Source organism: Cyrtonyx montezumae, unplaced genomic scaffold (genome assembly GCF_038088225.1).
Source record: "Cyrtonyx montezumae isolate F1298 unplaced genomic scaffold, pur_monq_1.0 scaffold_5, whole genome shotgun sequence".
NCBI classification, from domain to species: domain Eukaryota; kingdom Metazoa; phylum Chordata; class Aves; order Galliformes; family Odontophoridae; genus Cyrtonyx; species Cyrtonyx montezumae.
The window spans coordinates 22,229,130-22,256,552 of record NW_027072056.1 but is presented as its reverse complement, the minus strand read 5'-3'; the positions used below and the strand labels follow the sequence as shown (position 1 = coordinate 22,256,552).

Genomic DNA, 27,423 nt, shown 5'->3' with positions numbered 1-27,423 from the left:
CGGGACATAGCAGCACACAGCTTCCAGTTGTTCCTCCTCTAACTCTTGGGACGGCGTATTCTCCTTCGCTGCTTGCTAATAGCAGTGTGGGATTAGAATGAGACCACAAGGATTGACTTTGGTTCAAAACAGATAATGGTGCCAGGAGATCTGGGCACCCCACTAATGGAACTGAACAGCAGGGTATCGAAACACAAAATATATAAAGCACAAGGCCACTGCATTTAACTGATAAGCATAACAACAAAATTAAACAGTGAGAATAGTATTTAACTGATTTCCTCATCACTTTGCAGGAACATCACTTAGGGGATGTTAACAGATTTACTCTTAAAGCAGTGCAAATGCTTGAAATAAATGGGATTACAATGCCAGGAGAAATTCCCTTCTGTACACACGCAACTACTGCATTTCAGCCATGTCTTCTGAACAGAGATTCTAAAAGAAACATTACAAATCCAAGTATCTGCAATAGATTTGTAGGATTTGATGCTGGAACGAGCATCTATTTGTTTAAGGACCACTTTCTAATACGTGTGACAAATATATCTCTTGAAATACTCCCAGTGTTTTGCCAATTACTGGGCCTTTCCAAATCCCTTTATCCACTACTGGCATTCATTTTTCATCCGTTTCAGCAGCACACTATCAAGATGCAAAGTACATAGCAGTTTCTTTATGCAGCAGCATGCTCTCGAAGAGGGCAGAACACAGTGCTCTCCTTTCAGAAATCCGAACGGAGGTTCCTCCAAGTCCAATTCCTAATGATTCCCTAAATCCAATTCCTAATGAGAGCACAAAACTCGTCAGGTGGACATGGAGGTGAGACACAGCCGGAGCCGTGCCACGTTATAGCCCTGACCCAGCAGTGACCCTGCTACTGCACACCAGCACTGCTGCACTCAGGAGGGCTCTTTATGAGAAAAGAATTTCTGGAAGGACTGAAGGTCTTTTACCTTACCTTGTTTATAAAACAAACAAAAGCGTTCAGCATAAAGGAGTGTATGGATAATGCAACTGTTGCTTGAATGAAGAAAAGCAGAATTTATTCTGCTCTAAGACACCAAGATCTGCAAAATTCATGAGACAGAAACATAGCAGTCAGAACTTCACCTTGGAAATCATGATAGCAATATATACTAGAAGTGGAATCATGTTCCAGAATACATGCAGCCACCTGAAATCTACAAAGGTTAAACAATGCATAAGTAAGATTTAATTACTATTTTTTAGGAAGTTACTATATTTTGAAATAGCAGGATGTTGCATATTCCATCATGATTAGAATGAGAAATGTGCATTTCAGTACTGGGCTGTATCTTCTATTTCTAGAAGCCCGATCCTTTGAGGCATTTGGGATTAGAGCCTGGCTCTGCTTATTACATATTTACCTTTCTTGTAACTCTGTTAGCTTAATGCTATTCTCAGTGCACTGAGTACCACTGAAAGAAAACCTTAACACACTGGACACACTGCTTACCTAAGATTATCTCAAAAATTATTTTCAAGTTTCTTGCTTTTTACCCTTTGTTTCATTCAACAGCCCAAGTGCTAAGAGCAGGGGGAGCACAGAGGCTGAGCGAGGTCACATTTTCCAAGGGACTTTCTCAGTCAGTTGCTCTGGTGTCTGAGCAGAGATGAGGTCTCGTTCAAGTCACCTTCAGGCAGTCCTTGACAAACACTTTGCCCCCAAATATCAGGCTGTCACTGAAATACATTAAAAAGTCAGGCAGGATAAACGACAGAGGATGACAGCTTTTCCTTAAAAATCATTACACTGCAAGTACCTTAAAATGTAATTCCAAAGACATTTCATAAAATAACAAATGAAAACACTTTGACAACTACCAAATACATTTACCAGGAGTTCCTCTTAGAGCAAGTATCCTGGTGCTTTGTGTGAGGAGCTGTTATCTACTGAGTAATTACAACTTGGGTTTCCAGACACTTTAAAATGTTTAATGATGTGAGTCACTAAAATAAAATATAAAACAGTCAGACATTTGTCCATGATTGAATTTACAGATTCATTAAAGAAAATGTATTTTCATTACAACATCAAGACAACATTCTATAATTAGGTCAAGCTCAGGGTCACAGCTATGTAGAATTTTAATGCCTCCAAACCTGAACATATTGTAAATGCATCCCTCAGACAACATGAACAAACTGAGGCTGTGATGCACTGCATCCTCCCTCACAACCTTCTTCTGTCTGCTGCTGTAAAGCAACTTTCTGTGCTCCTCCTACGAGCACAAAGCAAAGCAATACATTCAGAGACAGCAGAACGTGTTTCTCTGCTGTATGCACATGGATATAATCTATTCAGTAGACTTACCACTGATTGCTCCTTCTACTGTAGTTTCTTGTTAAATCTGAAGTGTAACATAGCATCTCAGGGGTACTAAAAGCCTTGGGGTAATCTTATGAGAACCTTTCTTTTCACCTTGGAAGAGCAAGACATGAAAAGCACATCTTGCACAGAGCAATCCATCTCTATCACAGCGGCCTGCAGTCTTTGACCCTGATTCTCTTTAGCTCTACATCACTGTCACACCGGCACAGCCCCTCTGATTGTGGTGGCAGGCCTGATTTATGTTGGTGAAGAGAGAAGGCAAGTCACCTGTTCTTTCCATGCCTCCATACTGAACACAGGCTGAGCTAGTTGGCCCTTTTGCTCTGCCTCTTCACAGTCCATAAAGGAATCCTGAATAGGACTGTGCTCATTTTGCTGTGCATGTTTCCACTGAATGGATAACAGGGTGACTGCAGACGCCTAAATGATTATGTTGTCACTCACTGGAAATTATATCTATTAATTAATGAAGTGGTGTAACTTTTAGTCAAACCTCTGGAAATCCTGCTGAAGTCTACCTCTGTCTAGCTGAAATGAATGACAAAATCTCAGAAAAAGGAGCTCTTAGTGAGAAAGCATTAGACTTCAGGACTTCATGCACTGTTTTTGCCTTGTTTTGTATGGATTTGACACAAAACAGACTATTCACAGGTTTTAGTTTGATTTGAGACTTGGCTCTAGGTTTCCTGTAAGGCAGCAGAAGGATAGGCTCCTCCAGATGGTGCTCCAGGGCAGGAAGCTGACATGGGCAATCAGCCTCAGGCTGAAGTCAGCAGCTAAGCTGGGTCTCTAAGTCTGACCTCCTCAAGCAGCCCCATCCCTGCTCCTAAACAGTCACAAATCAGTGGTAACCCCCAGCTCTGCCTCAGCTCTAAAGCACGAACAGCCACTCACAAACATTTGATGACTGGTTTGTTGACCAAATGCTTAGGGGCAGAAAAAGAGCTGGTGCTCCTCGTGAGCCACTGGGAGTCCTCAGCAAGCTGCCAGCACTGAGGGCTGTGATAAAAGCACCACCTTGGTGTGGGCCTTCGGGAGGAAGGCAATACAGCAAAGCCACTTCTTGCTTAGGGATGCCTCTAATCCTTAAACATGAAAACTTACCCAAATTAATGTTGATGTAGCTCTTACATGCTGCTTGTTGATGCTGCCTTACCTACATTGAATTCAACTATTTGCAAGGTTGGAAAACTTCTTAACTTGTTAAGAGATCACGGAGGCAGAAAATGGCACGCTTTAGACTAACCAGCATAAAATCAACCAACATTTGACACACTCGATGAAAAAAATGTCAGCCCATGAGAACACATTTTCACAATGTTGGACTTACAAAATATGCATACTTATATCTCAGCCACCCACATTCAAAGGTCTATACAATGGCCACTTACAGAGACATTACAGATCAGTCACGTAGAAAATTAAACCGTGTGGGCAATTTATAACCCCAAACCAAATGGCTTAGCCTTAAGCTTGTGCTACATATTTTCAGGTAAATGTTTCAAGTCTGGCACGTCAGTAAGAGAAGAACTGCAACAGTCATTGAAACCTGTTACATCTCCATCGGTGTAGAGCTGCTCTCTCATTTTCTGTCTTCCCACAGACCACCCAGTGCAACAAATGAACAAGGGTGGATCTATATAGGATTCCTTTCAGATGCAAGCCTTCCTCAAATAGATACACGAATAACTTGAATTTCATTATGCAAAGCCACAAAGCACTTCAGCATTTGCTTTCCCATTTGTAAATGTTAACTATTTAACAGTGTGCCCAAATAAAAATAATTTATATGCTAGGAAAAACAAAAACAAACAAACAAAAAAAACCAGATGGCATTGTATTTGCTAGGGTAACTTCAGTCAAGAGGAGCAACGTCCACTGAATCACTTTAAACCTTTAGATTAAAAGTCTTCTAATTGCTGTTGCCATCTTCTTCCCGTTTTCTGTATGCTTTATTCAACATTTGTATTTCTTCCTGATAACCACCTCTTTCCATGTGTTGCTTTTTACTATTTTGCCGGTGAGCTTCCACAGTGTCTGGAATTGTTATGTTAATATCACTGTCGGGATTGTTTGATGGTATGAAGAGTGAGTAGGAAGCAGTTTCCCCTAAGTCACAGGAGACAAATCTGTTTTCTTTCCGTGAATAGCGTAAGGACGGAGACCTTACCTGCGTGGAGGACTGGCTGATATTACTGATGATTGAAACGGTATCCAGAGCCTCTTCATTGTCACAGATTTCGAGAACCTCTAAATGAATTTTAACACTTGTGTCAGCAAATGTATTAGGACACTCCTCTGGGTTCGGGTCGTGACCAACACTTTTAGACCGATAAACTTCGATTTTCTTTGACGTGGGTGTTATTTTTTGTCCTTCAGTGCTTACCTCGTACGTAGATAAAGAGAGAGTTTTTCCCGTGGGTGCCTGAAGAGACACAGTTCCTTGAAATGCACACAGAGGAATAGCTAAGGCTCCACCTGATCTCTGAAAAGAAAAAGGATGACTGTCTGTCTCAAGCTAACTCCTCAAGTTACAATCTATTACAAATAATCAGTCATGCTTCGTTTGTTAATTTATTTTACTGTTGTAGGCTTTTCCTTGCATTATTTTAGGAACTTGGTAGTTAACTTAACCGTATGGTTTATTTAAGAGTAGAAAAAAGTGTTCAGAATCATACACTTTGGTACAAAAAGTGAAGTCTGAAGCGACTGTGACTCAGCTACAGCTCACTGACATGGGCTCTTGATGGTAGCAGTCTACCATTGACATCTCATTGCAGCCAGTCCGTAATGAGACAACTAGCATTAGCAGCCACCTCTCTAGCCAGTAATAGCAGTGACCCCTACAACTGTTTTCATTTAATTTCTGCTTCATTCCTTCTGAGATACTGATCTCCTGAGGATCCATTCAGCTAGCAAAGGAGAGAAATGACAGCAGCAGATAATCTATAGTAGAGTTTTCAGTGCCACTATAGTGGTGGTCAGAGGGCCCATCCAGGGTCTCACTCCCTCCCACATTTCACAGAAGCCCTAGGCATCGATATGGATTTCTCTCTAGTACAAAGCTGAATTTATCAGCACAGAAATGTTCACATATTGAAGGCAGAGAGATAAAATTCAGTTACAGCTCTGCAGTCCTAAAGGTCATCCTCAAACAAAGAATTTTTAGCAGTTTCAATGAAAAACGTGTTTCAAGAGGCTGTAAATAAATAAAGGCATTACACAAAGAAATCACTGTGTGTGCCAGCAGGGACAACCTGCAATGGCTCACTCAGAGGCAAGCCACAGGCTGTGTGCTCCCTTTCATAGTGCTGCAGAACAGATCCTGCCTCTCTTCCTCACCTTACAGACTGGCATCTTTAACTGTGGAGGTCGCATCCAGTGACTCATGTCGGAGAGAACAAAACCAATGGAAGATGCAGACATGCAGGCTCATCCTCACCTGCCTTGCTTTATTTGGACTTCGACTGCTTACTGAAAGGTGCAGGGATTTGCATCCAAAAACAACTTCTTATGGACACACACACACAAAAATACTATTAAAATGAACCTTGGCTTTGCCAAAGGCTTGCTCTGTGGCAGGCAGGGGAAGCGCTGGCCTGGGATGGAAAGGCACTGGTCAGACAGAAACATACAACAGAGAGACTGCTGGAACTGGGAGAAGTGGCAGAACCCAGCTCCACTCCCAGCCAGGAGAAACGTGCACTGAGGACACTGAAAAGCTGCCAGCCAGCAAGGTGATTCACCCTGATCACACCTCTGCGCTGCTGTTGCTATGCTGCTTTCAGGGCTCCTTGATGATCTGTTATATCTACCTCAGGTATCCCCAGATCACACTGATAAGTGCAAGAGAACTCCTCTGGTGCTGCAGTTCCCTCTCCAGCTGCAGTGCTTCCCTGCTGCCTAGAGGGGCAGAACATCGGCCAAACCTCCTCCTCCCCTCCTTCCCCTCTACGCAGACATGCATAGATCAGCTGCACAGACCTTTCTGGAAGATGTGGGAATACGAAGTAATAGTACAGCAATCAGAGGATAGGTGAAAAAATGGCAAAATGTGACATGGGTGGAACAACCAGAGGAAGACAGATGGTTGATTTATCACGATGTGGAAGTCTGAGGCACTGAAGGAGTTTGGATGGCACTCACATTTCTTCCTGTACAGCGCAAGGAAGGGCTGAAATAAGAGAGGAAGCAGGGATGCCTGTGTATGTGTGCTGGGACTGATCTACCTGCAAACAGAAGGCAGCCCACAGAAACTCTGCCAACAGGAGCAGTCCTTCCCTGTTAAATTACAGGGAAACACTGAGCTCAGCCTTGAAGCAGAAGCTCCAGTATTGTTCTCTTGGGCTACTGACTTACCCATGCAAACAGTGTGAATACAAAGAAGGAAAAGGAGGAGGAATAAAAAAAAACAGATCTAATACAGGCAGCAGGGAGGTATGTGAGCACTGCTTAGGCACTGAACAGAGCCCTTCCCTTGGACCAGTCCTGTTTAATGTTTCCCTTCCAGTAACATTGAGAAAGTGAGTAGGAAGAGAGACATTTCAGGTACTGGAAAGGTGAAATTCTTCTAAGGGAGCTGGGAAAGGCAATTACTTGCTCACTATTAAAGGCAATGGTGTGATGAGACTTCACCAGAACAAGGCAGAGCTTACAACCACACAGCTCAGTCAAGTGATGCATTACCTCACCTTCACTAAAGAGCATGAGAAGGAAAATAGGTTTCACTGCGTGGAAAAATCTTGCCAGACTGTGACTTAACACGGTCCTTCGACAAAGGAATCTGGCTGACAAAATGCTAGCAGCTGGGTCGCCCTGCTGGAAGGAAATCAAAGTTGTATTAGTCTCCTCAACACATCTGTCAGTGAGAAATGATCCTCAAGCATTCTTCCAATGTGCAGTTATGGAGGCAACAGTTGCACTGTTCACAGAGGCAGCAAAAGTCCCACACATATGAACATCAGATCCTGCCCCTCACTCCTAGCTCTCAGTCACTGGTGGGGTTCTGGGGCTCCTGGACAGCAGCTCCCTTAGTGGCAAGCCCTTGTTTTAAAGTGAGGAAAAGGGCACTTCTTTAAAAGCACAGTTAGGTACTGGCACTTAGATTTTCTGTAGTAGTCAGGATCACTCCTCCAGGAATCAAGTGAGCAAAACTATTTTCTGTTTTCTCTCTATTAAGCTCTAGTCCATTCATCTTCCAACCCAGATACTTTACTAATGCCACCAGAGGACAGAGCAACAAATTTAGATCTGGATAAGATGAAGTGGGCAAAGCCCACTGAGTGTTCTGAGCAATGAGCACAGAGGTGCAAGTGCAGTTTCTTTGATATTGCAGCACACTGAGCCTGGATACAATAATTCTGGTTACACACATTTAGAATGGTGCTTCCCTTAGATACTGAGGTATCTGGGTACAAGCCCTGCAGCTCTGCTTCCAGCCTGTCTAGCTTCAGCAATCAGCACTGGAAGCCCTTGCAGGGTCAGCTAAGCGTGTCCGCATTTCTGGTAGTTAATCAAGCTCAGAGTCTGAAGAACTGTCTAAAAAAGCACTTACATTATGCAGAAAGACATCAAAAGAATATAAAAAATAGGTTAAATAAGAACGGCCTTCAGTGCAAGGTTACATTCTGCTTAATAAAACACTACAGATTTGTCAGAGTGAATGTCAAGAAGATGGAGGATGTGTCTGAGGGACCTGGAGGAGAATGAGCAGCCCTCACTTGCTGGAGTGAGTACTCCGGTTCTGGAGAATAAGACAATTTCAAATGGCAGTAGATTTAATGGCTCCTTCTCTGTCTTCTGTTGAGAAATCAATGTCTGCTTTTTGAGGTGAAGCAGACACTCCACATCTTCTGTGCCATCTCCTGATCACCAACCAGGAATCCCTGAACCTACATCATCTTCAACTAGGAAAATTCCAGTAGAAATATGAGCCGATTACAGACACCTTTAAGTAGTTCTACAATTAAAAAAATGAAGGAAATTAACCCTATTCTGTCTCTTACATCTACTTAAAAATACTTGTTCTTTACATGCACACAGGCATAGATATATAGAAGTATTTATTTATTCACTGCCCATACATATATGTATTAACTTTTTACAGTCCATGTCTTAATTTCTGGCAGTTCTGAAGGGTTTGAGATGGAAATGCTCAAATGTTTCAATTTAAAAAATGATGGCATTCCCCAACCAAAACATTCTCTAAGCCAAAACTGCCATCTCTATGCTGAAGCTGGCTTTAATTGAACCTCATAGGATTAGCCCAGTCTCATGAAAGTTACAAACTAGCACTAAACCACTCTCCCTCTGCAGGATTGTTTTCTGCAGGTTTACACCACAGAAACTTCCAGTTGGTAATCTGTGAGATTGTTTACTCCATTTCCCGTGCATTTCAGCGCTCAGAAATGCTGCAGGATCTCTGAGGCTGTGATGCTCGAGCTCCCTGCCAACCGGAGGTGCTCTGCCTGGTGCTGCTCCTTGTGCAGAGTTCATTGCCATTCTGTCTCATCGCAGGGCACTCCCCCTGCTCTGCTCCTGCCTGAGGTGGCCCTGGGCTGTGCTGTCTGCTGGAATCTGGGACAGAGCTCTCGCTGGAGGACTACGTGTACCAGCACATGCATTTTTTAACAAGCCAAGACAAAAAATTACAATGAAGTAAATCACAAATGTACTTGTTCCTTAAGGAGTGCTGATGCATTCTGAACAGAGAAATCTCTACATAATTGATAAAGCAAACGCTTTCATTATTAAATTTAATCCATCCACCTCCCAGATTTCGCAGAAGGGAGAAAACAGTTGTTGCTATGAGGCAAACCTTCAGCAGCATCACTGTAGTTTTTCCCTCTCCCAATTTGTCTGGATTCCAGGTGGGCATGCTGTGACAGAGGGGAGCTTTCAGCCTGCACAGGGGACAGAAGCACACTGTGCAGCTGCTGGTCCAGGCAGGGCAGTGAGAAAGAGCCACAAGAGTCATCCAAATTACAGCTTTTGCATGGCCCTGCTGGGGCAAAATAATTTGTTTAAAACTGTAGTTTACAAATGACAGAGAACTTACTCTGCTAGAGGAAGCCAAGGAAATTCCTTAAGGCTAACACTAATATTATCTAATAACTAATACAAATATACACTAATAACTAATATAAATCAGGTACCAAACACTTCTATACATATTTTGCATTTCCTATTAAATGTGGCTCAAACTCAGTAGTCTCAGTTCTCCAGTGCCTGGATTAAATGTATACCCCTCAGGATTTCTTGGCAATATATGTTTCATGGAGCAAATGCCTGCAGAGCAGGTAAAGGAAAGTGTGACAGGTCCATTCTCCAGACAGTTATTGGATGGGATTTAATTTCCCATGACCAAAGCTGACTGTTCCAGAAGTAGGTTCTCAGCTAGGAAACACGTGCTAGCAACTGAAATAAAAAACAAAAAACTGCTCAGGAACTTACATGACCTGAGTGCTGGCTAAAGTCATTCACAGATTAGTTTGATTTTAATGACAATAAATTGTCATTGCAGTACTGTAAAGGCCAGTAAAGAAAAAAAGATTAACTAGGGGAAGAAAGGAAGCGTGTTAACAGCCTGAAATTCCAACATGACCCAAGGGAAGCAGCACATGTGGAGGATATCCCAGTGCATCTAAGATAGGAGCTCTCCTCTGACTATGTGAAAAGGATGCATCCTCAAAACAGACACCTCAGATTTGCTGTGGCTGCCCAGACCTGGTTGCCTAGCACTACCTGAGGCACCTCAGAGGATCTGAGATGTCCTCAGAAAACTGTCAAGTGTAACACAGGGCTGGAGGGAGAGCTGCAGCCTCCTGAGGCAGCCACTGGAGCACAGGGCAGTTGGTACACTCCTGCAGCCTCTCAGCTGCTTCAGTTGACTCCAACACAAGGTAGCTGGTAGACTTCCTCATCATTCCGTGAGTCACAGGTACCGGAATACTAAGAAAGGTGCAACATAAGCATTAGAGGGAGGCAGAGCTCTTGTCAGTGCACATTTGCTTCTGGGAAAGTCAGGAGAGTTTGGAGTGAGCTCACAGAGCAGGGAATGTCCCCCAGCCCTGCTAAGCAGCACAGTGCAGGGCCATGAGCAGGAGGCATGTTTTAGTCCAACACCACTTCCATGGGACCACTCTGCCTTCCAAACAGAAATATCAGTACTCTAAATAAAGCTCTAATGAATTTGCCTTCCTAATAACTTTGATGGAATATGAGCTCTAGCTAAAAAAGTTTAATTTCAGAGCATTTCCAGTAAAGATTCCATCATTTCCTTTCAAAGACAATGTGTTTTCTGTTTATTTCAAAACAGAGGCTTAGTCTTCCTCTTTCCAAAATTAATTACAACAGTGATTTGCCCTTTGAGAGGCTGTCTGCTGTAAATTTAGACCCAACACAGGGTATGACAAGAATAGACAAGGTCACCTCAGACGACCTGAAATTTGTTATTGGTCTGCCCCATCTGGACAGCCCTTCAACCCCAACACAACGGAGGCACCCAAGGTAAGAATACCAGCACTGAGGTGTTGGAACTTCTGTGCTCACTTGCCTGTGCCTGAAGCAAATTAGCTCCAATTAGCCCTTCTTGGAGCAAAGTTAGAAGAAGGAGAAATACTACACTGACTCCAACTACCACTTGAAGAGACAGGATGAGAACAACACCGTAAATTAGCATAGATACAGCTGCATGGCTGCTGGGAAACAAATATAATCCATGTAGTCCATTCATACTGTGCTTACTGGAATGTTTACAGCTTGCTTGGGGCAAGACAGATCCTGTATATTTATCACTGCTAAAAAAACTTAAAACTTCAGACATACAGACATACAGCACTAGCTTCTCCTAAGCAAAATTATGCACACAGACTTCCCTGTTCTCTTTGCAGGCAACATCAAATACATGCTATACATAGAGGCTTCTGAAAGAGTTTGCTTGAGGCAACCCACAGATGAGGCAATCAAGTCAAAGGAAGAAAAAGACTGCAAGCCTGGCAGATTCCTATTGCCTCAAGGCTCATAACTAGAGGCAAAAAAACATACATGGCATATTTATAGACAGTCTCTTTAGGAAAGGGGGATACACTGCTATTTTATGAGATATTAAAGGTATCCTACAAAAATGCAGCTGAGATGGAATTAGAAATGACTGGTACGGTTTTTTGCCTCCCTCTCAATTACAGATGGCCTATACAGGTATTGAATAAAAAACACTGCCATATTCTCCTTTTATGCCACTTTTCTTCCAAAGAAATCACTGATGGAGCTAAACTTCACTCCCAGAACTGAAGGTGAGTGGACTTCCAGCAACAGCATTTCCTGTGAGAGTACCATCTTCCAAGCAGCACACAGCTTCAACAGGAAATCAAAGGCATCACAACTATTTTCTGGAACTCTCCAAAAAGCCAAATCAAAGTCATTAATACCTTTCTCACCACTTCTTTAAGGTCTGAAAACAACAAAAATTCTGCTCTCAAACTATGAATTAAAATGGGCAGCCTTCTGCAAGGCACCTGCCCTCAGAGGCTGAAAGAAATGTCATCTAGTGCAAGCATTCTTGGCCCTCGTTTCTCTTAATCACTTCAGGCAAGAGAGCAGTGCTGACCAGCTGCTGTGCCTTTACCTGCAGCCAGTACTAAAAAATATTCAGCCCCATGAAGAGTTACTTTCCCATAAAGTACTGCAGTGGCTGTTGGCATTGGATGTCTGAAATAGCAGCAGCTCTTGTAATCACAGCTTTGTGAAGACTGTGACAAAGTCCTGCTAGTTACAGTGGAGTATTTACCTAACTAAAAGCCACAACGCTTGCTCTTGGGGTGCTTTGGATTAGCCCCCTTAGGACCTATCCATTAGGACCTATCCATACCTACTTCTGACTTCCTCATGTCCAAAGCTAAGCAGGTTTGCCCCTGGGTTAATATCTGCTGGTCCTGCAGCCCTCACCATCAGCCTGCTCATCTCACCCTGTGTCCAGTTGGGCTGGAGATGAGCACCACTTCCCATATGCCACTGCAGAGCTGGCCATAACCAGGAGATCTTTGTGCTTTTATCTCCCTGAGGGAATCAGGTAACTACTTGACATCTGCAAAGACAAAGCCACACTCACAAAGCACTGCTAGTGCTATTTTAGTGGCCTTTAAATTTTGAACCGCAGAGTCCTCAATACTGGCTAATTCCCACTTGGCTGAAACTAATTATCCCTTGTTAGAGTAGCTGATTAAGTTTTAGGCAAGCACACAGGCTTGCACATGTTAATGCTTGAACACAGCACAACTGAATGGTTCAGTCCTGCAACACCACAAGCCACTCTGCAGCTGTACCTGCACCTAGCTGATGGAGCAGTACCTCGAGCTCTGTGCTCAGCTCACTCTTCAGTAGAGATGCACTCCTCCTCTGGGTCACTACAGTCATCAGCTCACGCTGCCTTCAAATATGATGGAAATCACACCAGAATTCAATAAGATTTCAGCAAGTCCATCACTGCACAGTTTTTTGGAGTTTTGAGCAGTGGGCTGTACACTGGGCTGATCTGCCCAATATGTAATGCCTACTCTGGGGGACAGAGGAATAGAAAATTTAAGGATTAACATTTCTCCTGTAACTGAGAGAACACCACACATCACCATCATATGATGATTACAGCCATCTGACACCTCTGAAAATCTCCTGCTATAGAAGCAGAGCTGGGAGGAAACAAACAAGCTTTGTAGTGCAGAAATGTAAGGGGATGTATCTCCAGAGCACTGTGTGTGGTTCAGCCTCTTGACTTCCATTAGTGATAATGGGGAAAACCCAGCTATGTCCCTACCCTGAGGATGCAGCCCAGGAGGATTTTTTTTGCCTGTAAACACTGTGATTTAGTGCACAGCATTGCACACAGTATTCCCAACTCTGCCTTCATTTTGTCAGCACACTCACTGCCATGTACTAGCTTTGCAGCAAGACAGGATTTATGGAGGCTTTCCTTTTGCACTCACTTTTCACACATTGTTACAAAGGCAAAATGACAGCTTTTAGGTGAAAGGGCTGAGTAAATTTACAGGGAAGTATTAAAGAAAGAAAGAAAGTGGACACGATACAGCAGGAATGAGCTTGAGGGGACGGGTGAGAACAGGAAATAGGTGACATTCAGCTCTTCAAATATCAACATGCAAGAAGATGACCATCCAAAGTCACCTCAAATTTTAGTCAGCGTTACAGAAATTTGTTCTCATTGCAGTTGGACATTATGACCTTCATAGATCCCTTCCAACTCAAGGAATGTGTTTTGCTCTGCTCTATTATTTTACAAAATCACAGAACTGTAGGGGTTGGAAGGGACTTCCAGAGATCATTGTGTCCAACCTGCCAAAGCAGCTCCCAGCCCAGGTTGAACAGCTCAGCGTCCAGGCAGGTCATGAATGTCTCCTGTAAAGGAGACTCCACCACCTCTGTGTGCAGCTCCAGAGCTCTGTCACCCGAACTGTGAAGGACTTTCCACACCCATTTGTGCAGAACTTCCTATGCTTCCGTTTGTTTACACACATTATGCCATGCTGCTCCTTCCACATGCTTCTCAGTAACAGGGATCCATGCTCTGATGTTCCTTCCAGCTGGCCCCGGGTTTTGTTCTGTTGAAATGAAGGCCCTGCTGCATGCTCAAGGAGCAGTACTTCTACAGCAGAGCAACCTATAAAATAAATCTGCAAGAAAGGCCAAACAGAAACCAAGGAAACTGTTGCATTTCTTTAGAACTGTGATAAACTATGGATAAAAACCTTTACAGAAATAATTGAATGATGGATTTTTTGTAGTAGCAGAGGCAAACTGCTGCTTCCTCACCTTCCCTTCTAGACACCTGTCTTTTGTTCTCAAGTATTTGTGTTAGGTGTTTGGCAGCTCCTAACACAAATACTTCACTAAAGAACTAAAATAAAAGGGAGTTTATAAGCTAAAAGCACATCAGTGAACGCTATTAGGACTGTATTTTTCCCTGTAACTACACTAGTTTCTGTTAAATTTGCTGGTATTTACTGTTATCTATTTTTAAAGGCTTTCAGACCAGGTAGTAGAATACAAATGATACAGAATTTCTGTGCATTCTATTTTCCCATGAGGCTAATCACTGTCCTTTTTCAACAGGTATGTGCAAAGGGACTGAGGTTATGCATGGGCTGTATCACAAGAAGTATGACCAGCAGGGTGATGGAGGTGATCCTCCCCCTCTGTTCTGTGCTGTGAGACCTCACCTGGACTACTGCATCCAGATGTGGAGTCCGCAGCAAAGGAGAAAGGTTGATCTGATGGAGCACATCCAGAGGAGGGGCACAGAAACAATGCCAGGGATGGGACACCTCTCCTAAAAGGACAGGCTGAGAGGTGGGGCTGTGCAGCACAGAGAGGAGAAGGCTGCAGGGAGACCTGAGAGCATCCTGTCAGCATCAAAACAGGCTGTATGAAAAAGGGGACTGACTCTTCAGCAGGGCCTGCTGTGTCAGGACAAGAGGGAATGGTTTCAAATGAAAGGAGAGATTTAGACTGGATATAAAGAAGTCTTTTTACAATAATTGGGGTGAGGCACTGGCACAAGTTGCCCAGAGAGGTGGTGAATACCCTGTCCTTGGTGACACAGTCAGGATGTACAGGGCTCTGAGCACCTGACTGAGTTGTTGGTGTCTTTGTTCATTGCAGGGAAGTTGAACTAGATGAACTTTAATGTTCTTTTCCAATTTCAGTGATTCTATAATTTTATGATTGTATGTTTTTCTTACTGAGTTCTCAAGTTGAGTATCTGTACCCTCTCTGCTATGTGGAAATTCAGCACATAAGAACAGTTAGCACACCACTTGCAACTATACAGAAAATTCATCTGTAATTGCTATTGTTCCTCCTACTCTAAGTTATTACAAGTTCTGCTTATTGAACAGAAAGCTGCAAGTACTCTAATAAGAACATCTATACTTATTTCTGTCATCAAGCATTTATAGTGTGAAATTCCTGAAGATGAGGGACTTTCATCCTATTAGGATAATCATCCATTTCCTGGTGAGGTATGCTATCTTCTCCCAGCTGGCAAGCTTATTTGGCTAAGTAAGCAGAAATACATGACCAATAAGTGCCAGAGAAAGACTCCCTTCTTTAACATGGTGAGTAATGGTGATGCAAAGAGAAAGGGACTTTTCTTGGATACATAGGGACTTCCAGGCAGACTGAACAAAAGGGAAGGCTTCCATCTAATTTAATGTTTGGCTCAAATTGATCTTTCACCTAACATACATCTGAGAAGTGCATTAAAGTACTTTTTAGAAGGCTTGCAGGAATTTCATACACTGCCTTTTTTCACCAGCAAAGCAAATGTCAGCACTGTGACACTCTGGAAGCTCATGCTGAATGTCAGGAAGAAAGATCTGTAATGTAGAAGCCTTGAACTTTTAGACCATGGGAGCATTAATGTCTGGAAATTCTACACTGGTTTGTAACTTGGAAAATGTCAGAAAAGGATGAATTAGGACTCCTTGTAATTCAAGTACCCAAGAAGTCTGTCCAAAAGTGACATATAAAGCCCCGGGGCAAATACAGCCAGCCACACGCAGTCATTGCCAACTGCTTCCCAACAGGATGCTTGTACCTGTTCTAAGCAAAGTCGCAGGTCTAACAACTTGAAATGGAGCCACGGGAGATGGGAAAAGGAAACCTGTCTGGAAACTACAGCAAGGAGAGCCAAAGGGAGTTAATGGCACACAGCAGGGTAGCAAGAACCAGTAGATTAAAAACAGGTTCAGTCATCACTTACTTTGCCCACAAACAGTAGTTCATCACTGCACACTGCAAGGGAGTGAACATTTGATTTTTCATGAAAGGGATGATCAATCAAATCTGAAATACCAAACAAATTCCTACTTTGGCTCATTTTATAAAGTTGTGTTTATCAGAAAGAGAAGGGATTCTGCTATTCAGATATAAAATATATCTTATACATCTTACCTATGGATGTACCCAAGGGTGCGAGCAAGCTGGTCTAGTTTTCAGGTCTGCCCTGCTTGGAGCAGGAGATGGATTAGTTGACTTGCAGAGGTCCCTTCCAGCTTAAAGCCTTCTGCAGTCCCTGTCCTGCGTGCTTCATGCAGGATCCAATCTGTTTCACACTGAATTGTAAGCAGAATCCTCAGAGCTTAGCTACACCTGGCCTGGCAGCCTGGCTGTAGTTTGGCTTCTGGCTTTGGCTTCTCATTTCTCGCCTCCTGCTCTGCCTTAGTGTGGAGGGTTTGAGGTAGCAGCAGGTATCACGAGTCAAATAAGCAGGGAGATGCTGCACCTACCGTGGAGTGGAGTTCACCAAACTGACATGCTGGAACGGTTATCAGAAGCTCCAGTTTTGCAAGAAAGGCAACAAAAACATGAGTTTCACCTAGCTCATCAGCATTGCCTCCAGAAGATGTGGTTCTTCTATACCATAGCAGTGATAAAGTGTTTTAAAAGTATTTTAACATCCTCCAGTTTCATCCTTGGACATTTGTTTCCTGGCTGCTCAGGCATTACAAACTGAAAGCTCATCCTGACTCCTTCTAGATTCCACCAAGAGAAACTTCCAAAGAGTAGGCAGACCTGTCTCTTCAGGTTGTCTTGGACAGCTTACAGCAGTAGTACAAAACTGTGACTATGTCGCATATAAAGCATTAGAGCATACAAAACCACACTGGTTTATTGAGAGAATGAGCATATATCTATGCTGCCAGAAGATGTTTATGTACATTTATAATGCAGACCAAAATTTTGAACTGGAGCATAAACACCACTGCCTATGGAAGGTGCTCACAGCTGGTGCAGATAAAATGATGCACCATTACCCTTTTACAGTCCTTAGACTACCCCGAGATCCTTTCTAGAGCCCAGCATGTGAAGAAAGCAGCATGTGAGCTCCACAGGGACAAGCTGCTGCTGCACATTTCTACTTCCACTACAGAAATCAGACTGCAGGCTCGCCTGGCACCTCATGCCCATGTTTGGCCTTTGGTTGGTAACATCAGACATTTAGGAGACAGAAAATCTCACGCTCACTGGCAGCCTTAACAGACAGTTGACAAGCAAACCGCAAACAATCTCTATCTTCTTAAATGAAGAGCTGAAATATTTTTCAGCATTCAGCCTGCAATAACTGTTGTGACATTTTTGCTGTTAAATGAATATTGACTATAGAAAACAAAACCTGGCAGTTCTCCTCTAAGTCTATGTTCCTAAATGAGATAATAGCTGTCCTTTTGCTGGATCCAGTTTCAGCACGTCATTCCACAAATGGCAGTTCTGGGTAAATCTCTCTCACATCTCTTTACTGCTGAACCCAACTCAGAAGTTGAAGCAAAGACTCTCAGAGTGGGCACTAACAACAAGGACAGTCATGGCAGAACAGAAGTGCCTCCAACCTAAGGAAATCCCTGATCTTGCTGTTGCTGATAGGGAACATCAGCCTGATAAGGATAGGCTTACTTGAATGAGGACTCTGCACTTGGAATGAACAGTGGCTATGCAAAATGACCACTTAGAGCAAACCCCAACTTCTCTGTTACTAGGGGTACATTTAACAAGTTACATCTGTAAGTGAAAGAGTTACATAGCAAGGAGCAATGCGTAATAGTTGTAGATGATGTCCTTAAAATCTGCGGGGTTTGATACTTCTCTCAAGCTGTGAAAAGCTCTTTCAGATTCTAGAAGCAGACAGCAAATACAAGGAAGCAGAATCCCCTGTGCAAATAACTACAGCTGTCTTCACAGACATCTTTAAGAATCCATTAAATTGAAGTACTGACATGTTAGGACTCCACCTTCAATCCCTTCTCTCACAGAGCTAACAGACTACTCAGAATTTCTTCTTCCTGGTAATTGTTCACATTCTTAAGGAAATGGATGAAAAATTACTAGGAATTGTCATGAAAACTGAATTTGACTGTAGTTCCATCACTCGGGCTTGTTTTTTCAGGTCTCTTTTTTTCCCTACACAAAACGTAAGCATGACTGAAATGTCACTAGGTACTTGAAAATACTCTAAAAAAGACAAGCTTTTGGAATCATTTGGAGAGAAAATTCCAATTCATTAAGATGAATTAATGTAAGTCATACTGAATTCTTGCCATATACAGATTATGCAGATATATGCAAGGTAATAATTCAAAATCTATGACTAAGGAGACCAAGCGAGGAGCACTGCAGGACCAGAATCTTCAAGAGGTGTGAAGTTACTAAAATATACAACTCTGAGTAAGTTCTTTACTAAAAATAGATATGCTATCAACAGAAACAAACAGAAACTGCAGTGTAAGCAAAAGTTACGTCTTATAGTACAGTAACTCTTGTTACCAGAAGAAAACAGAGCAAATACTCATTTTACCTGTCGAGGGGTCCTCTCCGACTTACTCCTGCACCACTCCCAGTCTGTGAGCTCCGGCTTGTGGCCCTCTTCGTGAGACAGCCTCCTCTCGGGCCCCTCCACGGTCCTGCCGGGGCCCGAGTCCGCCTCCCCACGCAGCCCCGCGGGGCCGGCCCGGGCGCTGTCCGTGGTGCTGAGCTCCACCCGCGTCGCGCCGCCGCCGCATCCCCCCGGCGGCTCGCTGGGCTTTTCGCAAACCAGCAGGTTGTGGCACGATGAGGATTTAACATCGCCATCGTGGTGGTGGCTCTCAGGAGATATTCGGTAGATTCCGTAACCGTGCTGGAAGGAAAGGTTGAATTCGAAACCCCTGTGTTTGGCTGAACAAAAAGGAATGAGATGCTGTATTAAGAAGAGTAAAAGCCAAGAAGAAAGATGAGATTACATACTCAATGAAAACTACATTCTAAAATATGGAATACCAATTCAGTTACTGCCATGCATAAAAAAAAAGAAAAAAAATAATTGCTAGGAAGCAATGTCTCAGATAGTGCTGCCTCACAGAAATGCTTCATTTCAAAGCTCATGGACCCCAAGAAACTGCTAGTTTGCCTGCCATTTTCATTACGTGTCATGTTTTATGTTCTGCACACAACGAGTATTTCAATATCATAATAGCTTTTTTGTTCCCTCAGAGCCTGTTTCAGCCACAGTCCTAAAGGTGAAAAATTGTACAAAATGATGAAATATTTCTGAGTACTGAAAATCAACCTTCAATGCAAATACTTCTCTCAGATTACTCCAAGAGTTGTATTTTCATTTGTAATTCAAAATAGAACACCTCTGCAGAGCCACGTGAACACTGGAGATTTATTTCACAAATAACTGAGCAGAAAATTTATGGGAAAGCATCATGCAAAATTGGAACCATAAATATCAAGATGTTTTCCACATCTACAGAAAACTATGTGTGTTTTTCACTAGAGGTAAGTTCACAGAGTGACATCTGCATTTCTCTGTCTTCTGCTTCTCTGAGTGTTACCACATGATCAAAAGGACAAAAGTCATGTAGCATGTAAGGAGACAGGCTGTGGCACTTAGAGCATATTCCCCTGCAGGTGATTTTACTTGGAGGCATAGGAAAAAACAGGCCTTCTAAAAATTCTGAAAAGATTGTCAAGTAAAGTTCTGGTGTTCTCTGTTACCTTCAGGTCACCTTTATAAACATGCAATAAATATGAAATTTTAGAGGCCAAAGTTGTGTATTATGTGCTCTGCTTTGAACAAGTTCCATGAAAGTAGTGGGATAATGGCTCTCCTTGTTTTTTGCAGTTTGCTTTCTTGTGTCACTATGACTTCTATCTGATAGCTAAAGGGTTGGTGTAGAAACAATAGCTATTCTCCTTTTTATAATCTGCTCGCAATTAACATGTTGCTTTTTCCCTATGTCATGTTTAGCATGGTCCATGTATTTCACTAGAAGAAGTCAGATTCTGGCAGACACATTTTGGAGAGGAGAGGGAAACTAGCATTCAGAGTCCACTAGTTCTCTTGGAAGCATCTGTCAGTGACTTGGGAAACTCACCAAGCTTCTGTGCCTCATGTTTAAGGAGTTTTAAGGCAGAGATGAGTGAGGAGCTGCCCTTGATGGGATGTTGCAGAGCCCACGTGATCTGGCTATCCATTAGTACCAGCCAACTTACTTTTCTCCAGCTATCTTGCAAGAACACTGTGAATCACTTATATTGCTCCAAATAACGTTGATGTAATTCAGGTACTGCAGGTAAATGATTTCAAGGAATACCAAGAACTGTTACTGACACTAACTTCCCAACCACATTCCAGCTGTACATGAGCCTCCCATTCTTACTTTTGAGTTCCTCTGAAGACACAGCATATGAATTCCTCCTGCAGTTTATGATGCAGCCACAGGGCAGGTGGATCCAGTGCTCTGACAGGACAAACAACGGGGTGACGGAGGCAGCCAGCAACGTCAGCAGGAAGCTAAGTGTCTCAAACGAAAGGCTTTGGTAGCCAGTAATGTGCTGGACAACCATTTGTATCTGAAGGGCAGAACATTTTGGAATTTAAATTGATTTAGGCACGTGATAGACTTCCAGGAATAAACAGAACATGAACGTGACACAAATAAAGCTACAAGTTTTCACATGTTTGTATGTTCAGACTAACAATTTGCATCTAAAAGACAGCTGAGAAAACATACTGTCAAAGACTCTTCTCGTTCAGTATTTCTCACAAACCCCTTACTTAAGCTAAACATTACAGGCGCCCAAGTGCTATTAAAACAGACAACTGACAAACTAAGCATCTTAGAAGAGATTGCTAGCTCAGTTTCCCCTGCCTGGTACTGAGGAACTCCACCTCCTGATGGGAAACAGAACTTTGTACCACTCAGGACTGTGCAGCAGACACTCTGTGATGCTCTCTTTCAGTTGAGGGAAGCTTAGATGCTGTGCCTAACAAACTCACATCACAGAGGTAGCACTGATCCAGACCCACATCCCATAACCTCAACCTCCTCCTTCCTAACTACTAATGAATATATCTGTTCCCAAATACATCAGTGCATGCACATGAACAAAAGTCTTCACTACCTTATATACTCTTTGCACAGAGATTAAAAATGTGCATACAAATATCATTTTTCTCAAAAAAACAAAAACAAAAAACAAACAAAAAAAAAACCCTCCTATTTTTCAGCCAGTTTGGCGAAGGACATGACTCACTACTATGGGGGGGGGGGGGGGGGGGGCGGTGCATAAAAGCTAGCTTACTAATATTCACAGACCCCATAATGCTGAAAAAATGCATGTCAGGCAACTGGAAACACTAAAAGGTGGACGTTATTCATCTCTGCCCTCAGGTGACACAAATGATGAGATGACAGAGTAACATTCTGACAAATTAGTCTCTGTCAGACCTGCTAAAAAACAGTTATTCATGTAGAGGTAGTTCAGAAGGACTTTTGCTGACACGGTGCATACACTATAACAACTACAACAGCTACTGTTCCATCTATTTCAATTCATGGCACATCAACTCCTGACCCATTTAAACATAAGTAAACATTACAAAGGAAATCAGTCTGACAATTTACCATCATAGGAAGCCAGAGAATGACTTTTGTCAATGCAAGAATCAGTGAGAATCGTTTCTGGGCAAAGCCCACTGTGAAGCTCCTGCTCTTTGCACTGTTCATACAACAGGGCTCGAGTACACTGCTCTCAGCCACACCTTTCCTAAAAACTGTCTTGTTTAGACATGCATTTTGGAAATGCTTCAGGGTTTTATCCACAGGGTCCACTGGTGACAGACATGGGGTGGCAGTGCTGCAGTCTGCAGATGTCCCAGGGGTGATGTAGCCTCGAGAGACTTCCTGGTAATCGACGTGTAATAGCTGTTGCTCATCTGAGCACAACAGCTGGTAAGTTAGAGGGACAGACAACACTGTGAGGAGGCAAAAGCACAATGAGTAGACAATAAATAAGAACAAGATGTAGGAACTTGCATGGTCAGTAAAGCAACCCCAGGAGGTGGGGATGTACTTGCCCCAACCACAGAGAGGCAAAATGCAGATCAGCAAACTGACGATCCAAATGCTAAGAATTGCCCATACCATGCTCACTCGTTGTTTGGAAGCACTGCAGTTCATCGTCTCAGTTTTGTTGATGCTATAGAAGTTGTAGGAAACTATAAGAGACCCTTTCAGATTGCTAGAAATGCCCTGGAACAAATATATAAGTGCTGAGGTGGTGCACAGTGGCTGAGGAAGGGCATCACTTGACCACTGGGTGAGCATGAATATAATCACTGGCACAGTGCTGATCAAATCATCTATTGACAAAGAGGTCACAATCATTGAAATTGTGGATTTATTTTGCATTTTCAGCAGGGAAACTAGTGAATAAATGCTGCCCAGAAGCACTGTGAATGCAATGATCAAAGTCAAGCAGAACAGAAAGACATTCAAAGTTCTCTGCCCATTAGGTTTATCCATAATGCTATGATTTTCAGCGAAGAAGCTTGTCCCGTTGAGTGACAAATTACTAGGCATTACAGACATTGTCCTTGGCAAATTTTGTTCCTTGCCTTCTCACTGACTCTGCAAGTTTCCACAAGCTGAAACCATAACTGTTAGCTCCACATTATAACTTCTGTTTCTTTTCTTTTTTTTGTAGCATCCGGTGAAGAGATATTTAGGTTTAAGCTCCACTGATAACCAGAATAATGGTTTACATGCTCTTGTAAAATCAGGCAACAAAGAAGTACCAAAGGCGCTGGAAAAAATACAGTTCTTCATAACCCTTTCAATAGTGGAAGATAGTTAATTTAGTCTCTTCAGGAAATAACAAGCCATTCACTTCTGACAGATATCAGGCAATGTGCCTTACTCACGAGTTCAGCTGAAACGAAGGCAGAGTATCAGGTATGTTCAAGCTCAGGGAGAAACATAGTAGAAATGGGAGGCTGCTGGATTCACCCTGCGCTGATCTGAGCTGCAGGAGGGAGGAGTCAGAAGCAAGCAGGATAGCAGAGAAATGGGGAGTGAGTATCTTCCCAGGCAGAGCTGCCTCTTAGCTGGATCAGTGTCCCTGCTAAGCCCCACCTCCGATGCTGACACTGAAATCCAATGCAAATACTCAGATCTGATGTCAGCCGTAAATGTCATTCCCGTAAAGCCCATGGCTGTGCATCACCAGCTGGAGGACTGCTTTTATTCTTTTGCACTTCCACGCTCCAAGCTCAGCATAGTAAGGGCTGTGGGAGCCCTTTATGGAGACGAAACAGAAGGGTGTGCCTGCCTTGCCTTTTTGTATTCCTACTCCCACTGCAAGCATGTGTATGCATGCACACTGTATAAATGCTAATAGTACAGTTACTTAGTGACAGCCCTTTATTAATGACAGGCAACAGCCATGCACATCAGCAAGGTGCTGCCTGGCTATGTGGTATATGCGGTATCTCAACTCAGTTTGGGGCTTATAAAACTTTCATTCCCCATGTGATTAAGAGCTGAATGTCTGCTGCCTGCTCTAACCACACTCATGGGTAGAACCACAGCCACGTGCATTTTGGCATGTTACAAACATTTTCTCCTGAGAAAATGCAATACTGGTGAAGCTTATAAGCTGACAAAATTTTTAACATGTGGACACTGAGTGAGCAGGGAAGTTCAGTGCTATCTTCTTGGAGAACTCTGCCTCTCTTCTTTTGGGCGTCTCTCTGCATTCAAATGCATCACAGAGATGCAGGAAAAATATTTTCTCAGTATGGATTACATGGTAAGGCTGCTCCAGCTACACTGTAATCTGCGTAACACTGCAAGTCCATTTGCTTGTTAGTAAGGACCTGATCCCATTCAGTTCTACTCATTAGCAAGGCAGAACAGAGCCAGCCCTGGTTGCCTGGTGTCCTTCCTCATGTCAGGGTGGCACAGAACTCCCAGAGGTGCCAGAGTCCCCAGAACAGGCAGAGAACACCAGAGCACAGCTGTGGCTCTGCCATGGTTAGCCCACAATGCATGGAGCAGAGCCAAGGAAATCCATAATCTGTCCTTCACTCCCGGTTGCCAAGCTGCTCCGCCACAGTACTGGGAGGGCTTGCACCCAGAGCAGGCCAGATCTTCAACCATCATGTCAGAAATTTTCAGTGGCATCCATCCTGCCTTCCATGTGAGGCACAGTCCTGGATCTGGACCATCCATCTGGCCATTAACTTTACAGGATTTTACTTGGCTTTTGTGATTTATCCATCCTGACGGACGACTGACTGTTAATCTGTGCTGTGCCAGCTAAAGGCCAGGGCTCATTTCCTTCTATTTACAAATCTCCGTCACCTTTGCTCCCACAAGTCAGCTTTAAATTAAGGACAGTGTTCTAAATCTTTAGGTTAACAGTGTGAGCCTGGTCAGAAGTACAGACAAGAGATAAGAGAAAGAAGCATCATTCACCCCTGTTTGGACACCTATTAGAATCTGGTTTCCCCAGGAAACATGTGACCACCCACAAAATATGCAGGCGCACGTCTCTCTCCCACCTTTCATTCCTCAATTTCTTTTGACAAAATGATCATTTTAGTAGCTTGACACCATCAGATTGTGACTAAGTTCTCACAATTTTAATGAAAATGAGCAGCTGTTGAGAGGAGCTCTGGTTGGCTCCTCAGCCAAGAGGCAGGCTGCAGTCCAGTCTTCCCTGGACAGTAGTGAAAACAGAACAGAGCCTTTCTAAATATTCTAACAATAGAAGAAAGCATCAGCTGGGATCTATGCCTTCCTAGCTGTCAATTAAGCAGATGCTAAACTGTGGAAAATCAGCTTAATTCACTGTAGCATATCTTAGTGCTTCCTGACACATGATCAATTACTTTCATTCTTAAACTCTATGCTTCCACTGCCTGCGTTGTCTTCATTTGCTCATCACATCACTGTGAGGTATTCAGGATAATGTTAATAATGCTTGGGAAACATATTTTACCTACTATGGAAATTTTTGCTCCTCTATCCCAAGCCATTATACCTGCACTGGATGTCTAATAGCTCTGACTGTAGACATCAGCCACAAATTTTCCAAAAATCCCCCTCCTACGATCTTCTTTGCACACTTCCTTACTGACTATGCTTTATCAGCTGTGTATATACAACCTCTCTGCCCCTCCACACGTTTTCAGACATTTTGCTAAAAGCAGTCCACTCCATGCATTCCCTCTGTATTTTGGATGAAATGATCCTCAATGTTTTTGAGAATTGCTTTTGTTTATCACCGTATCCATTCAAGGTAGGTGATACAATACTCACTTCAGCTTCTCTTCCCTCAGAATGTATTTAATGATCAGAACAGCACCTTGCCATTTCCTGTGGCAGCTTTTACTGTAAGTTACAATATGGGGAAGTGTTCTTTCCTCTCTGGTCATTTCATAGTTATAATCTGAACATCTTCAGAGCAATGAATTCAAGCAGCTTCCCCTCTATTCACCTTTCTTCAGTGTGACTGATAAATTCCAAAAAACATAAAATAAGTACAGAAAGAGTGATTTCAATCTTAAAACTAAAGAGAGACATCGGTTATAGTAGAAGCAAACAGTTCTGTGAATGCCTGATTTTGCACGGAGCTGTGCCGCGTGGTAACTGACTTGCATGTCCAGTACAGTCTGAGTCTGACACCTCTCTTACAGATGGAGCAAAAGAATCTGCACTAGATCCACTGTTCTCTTCTAAAGGGCGAGTTCATATTGCAACGTTTCAGAACTTAAAGGCACACTATCTTTCTAATTTCTATTTCACTCTCTAATTTCAGATTCAATTAGATTGAAGGTGGCAAGACAGGCAGAGAAGCAGAGAGGTAGGCAGTGTCATCATCCCCCCCTTCTACTCCCACATTTTGTAAACAAACAGTGTCAGAGTGGAGGAACACAGCAGTGCCAAAACCACAATGGATAATGACCTCGCAGAAATCAAGAGAAAGAAAAAGACACATTTATCTGCTGCTGTGTCCTTGGTTGAGACTGTGTCAAAGAAAGAATGAATGTGTAGATCCTTACTACCTATTCTCCTTACTCTCTGCATGTGTACTTCCAGACGACAGGAGGATCCCAGTACAACACTACCTTGTGCAATATGTATTCTTTTTCCTGGTGTGAATTTTCTGTGCTAAAGGGTGATCACAAAGAGAAAACATGTAAAGCATAAAAATCTCCTCTCTGGCCTCATTTCAATCAACACTGCACAACATCTCCTTAAAGTGTCAGCAGTATTTGACAGCCTATGAAAGGATTTCTAGGAGACTCTGCATGCAGCAATTCAGGAATGTGTGCGAAGTTAATCAAATATTATCACAGAATCATATCACAGGATGGCTTAGGCTGGAGGGGACCTCAAAGATAATGTTGGGCAGGCTGCCAACCGCAAGATCAGTGCCCAGGGCCAAATCCAACCTGGCCCTGAATGCCTCCGGGGATGGGGCAGCACAGCTCTCGGGGCAGCTGTGCAGTACCTCAGCCCTCTGAGTACAACACTTCTTCCCAACACCTCACCTAACCGCCCCTCTTGTGGTGTAAAGCCATCCCTGTGTCCTGTCACTACCAGGCTGTGTGCAAAGCCGTCCCCTGCTGCTTGCCTGCTGCCTCCCAGTACTGGAAGGACACAACACGGTCTCCCTGGAAAATATTTACCATTCATAAAGCACAGCCAACAAATATGTTTTTGGGAAGTTATCCTATTTAGTGTATGAGGAATTTTTTTTCACATCCTGCATTAGTCTAAGCTTTGACTTACAGTTTTGCTTCCTTTCATCACTCGAGAGACAAGGTTGTTACAGCAGCCACACAAATATTTCAGAAGGTAATATAACTTCTATGCCAGGTGTAAACACATACAATCCCACAAATGTCTTTGTCATTTATTCTTCAATAGCACTTGAAAGAAATGTTTTTACATATTTAACAGACTTTCAAAAATACTTTAAGCTAAATGACTGGATTTGGTCTACTGCGTTCAACCATGGTTTCTGGACATAAGATGTTTAGACTGCAGGTTCTTACTGCCTCTGCTTGTTTGCTCCAGATGAACTCCAGCAATGGTAGCTTCTAATAAGCTGCAGATACTCCTATACTTCACCCATTTCCACTGCAGCTGTATCGCTGTGCTGTAGGAAAAGGGTTCCTACTGAATCTGATAGAGCAGTGTAAATCAGAAATAATTCCATTA

At 43.0% G+C, this 27,423-nt stretch overlaps 1 protein-coding gene across 1 annotated transcript; it reads right to left on the bottom strand.

Moving 5' to 3' along the window:
- Positions 1 to 4,268: 4,268 nt before the first annotated feature.
- On the bottom strand, positions 4,269 to 22,782 carry GPR149 (G protein-coupled receptor 149). The gene is made up of 4 exons (XM_065748275.1): positions 21,817 to 22,782; positions 20,569 to 20,761; positions 18,720 to 19,078; positions 4,269 to 4,841 (listed from the first exon to the last, which is right to left on the bottom strand). Exons 1-4 carry the CDS (start codon positions 22,780 to 22,782, stop codon positions 4,269 to 4,271), a joined length of 2,091 nt encoding a protein of 696 aa, XP_065604347.1.
- Positions 22,783 to 27,423: the final 4,641 nt, after the last annotated feature.

What these genes read in the sequence shown, in the direction of transcription:
- GPR149 (XM_065748275.1), bottom strand. Translation starts at nt 22,782, where the DNA reads ATGTCTGTAATGCCTAGTAATTTGTCACTCAACGGGACAAGCTTCTTC. An exon ending in TTCTCTGGCTTCCTATGATG is followed by an intron (nt 20,762 to 21,816) that starts GTAAATTGTCAG and finishes TCTGCCCTTCAG; the next exon opens with ATACAAATGGTTGTCCAGCA. An exon ending in GTCTTCAGAGGAACTCAAAA is followed by an intron (nt 19,079 to 20,568) that starts GTAAGAATGGGA and finishes CTTTTTGTTCAG; the next exon opens with CCAAACACAGGGGTTTCGAA.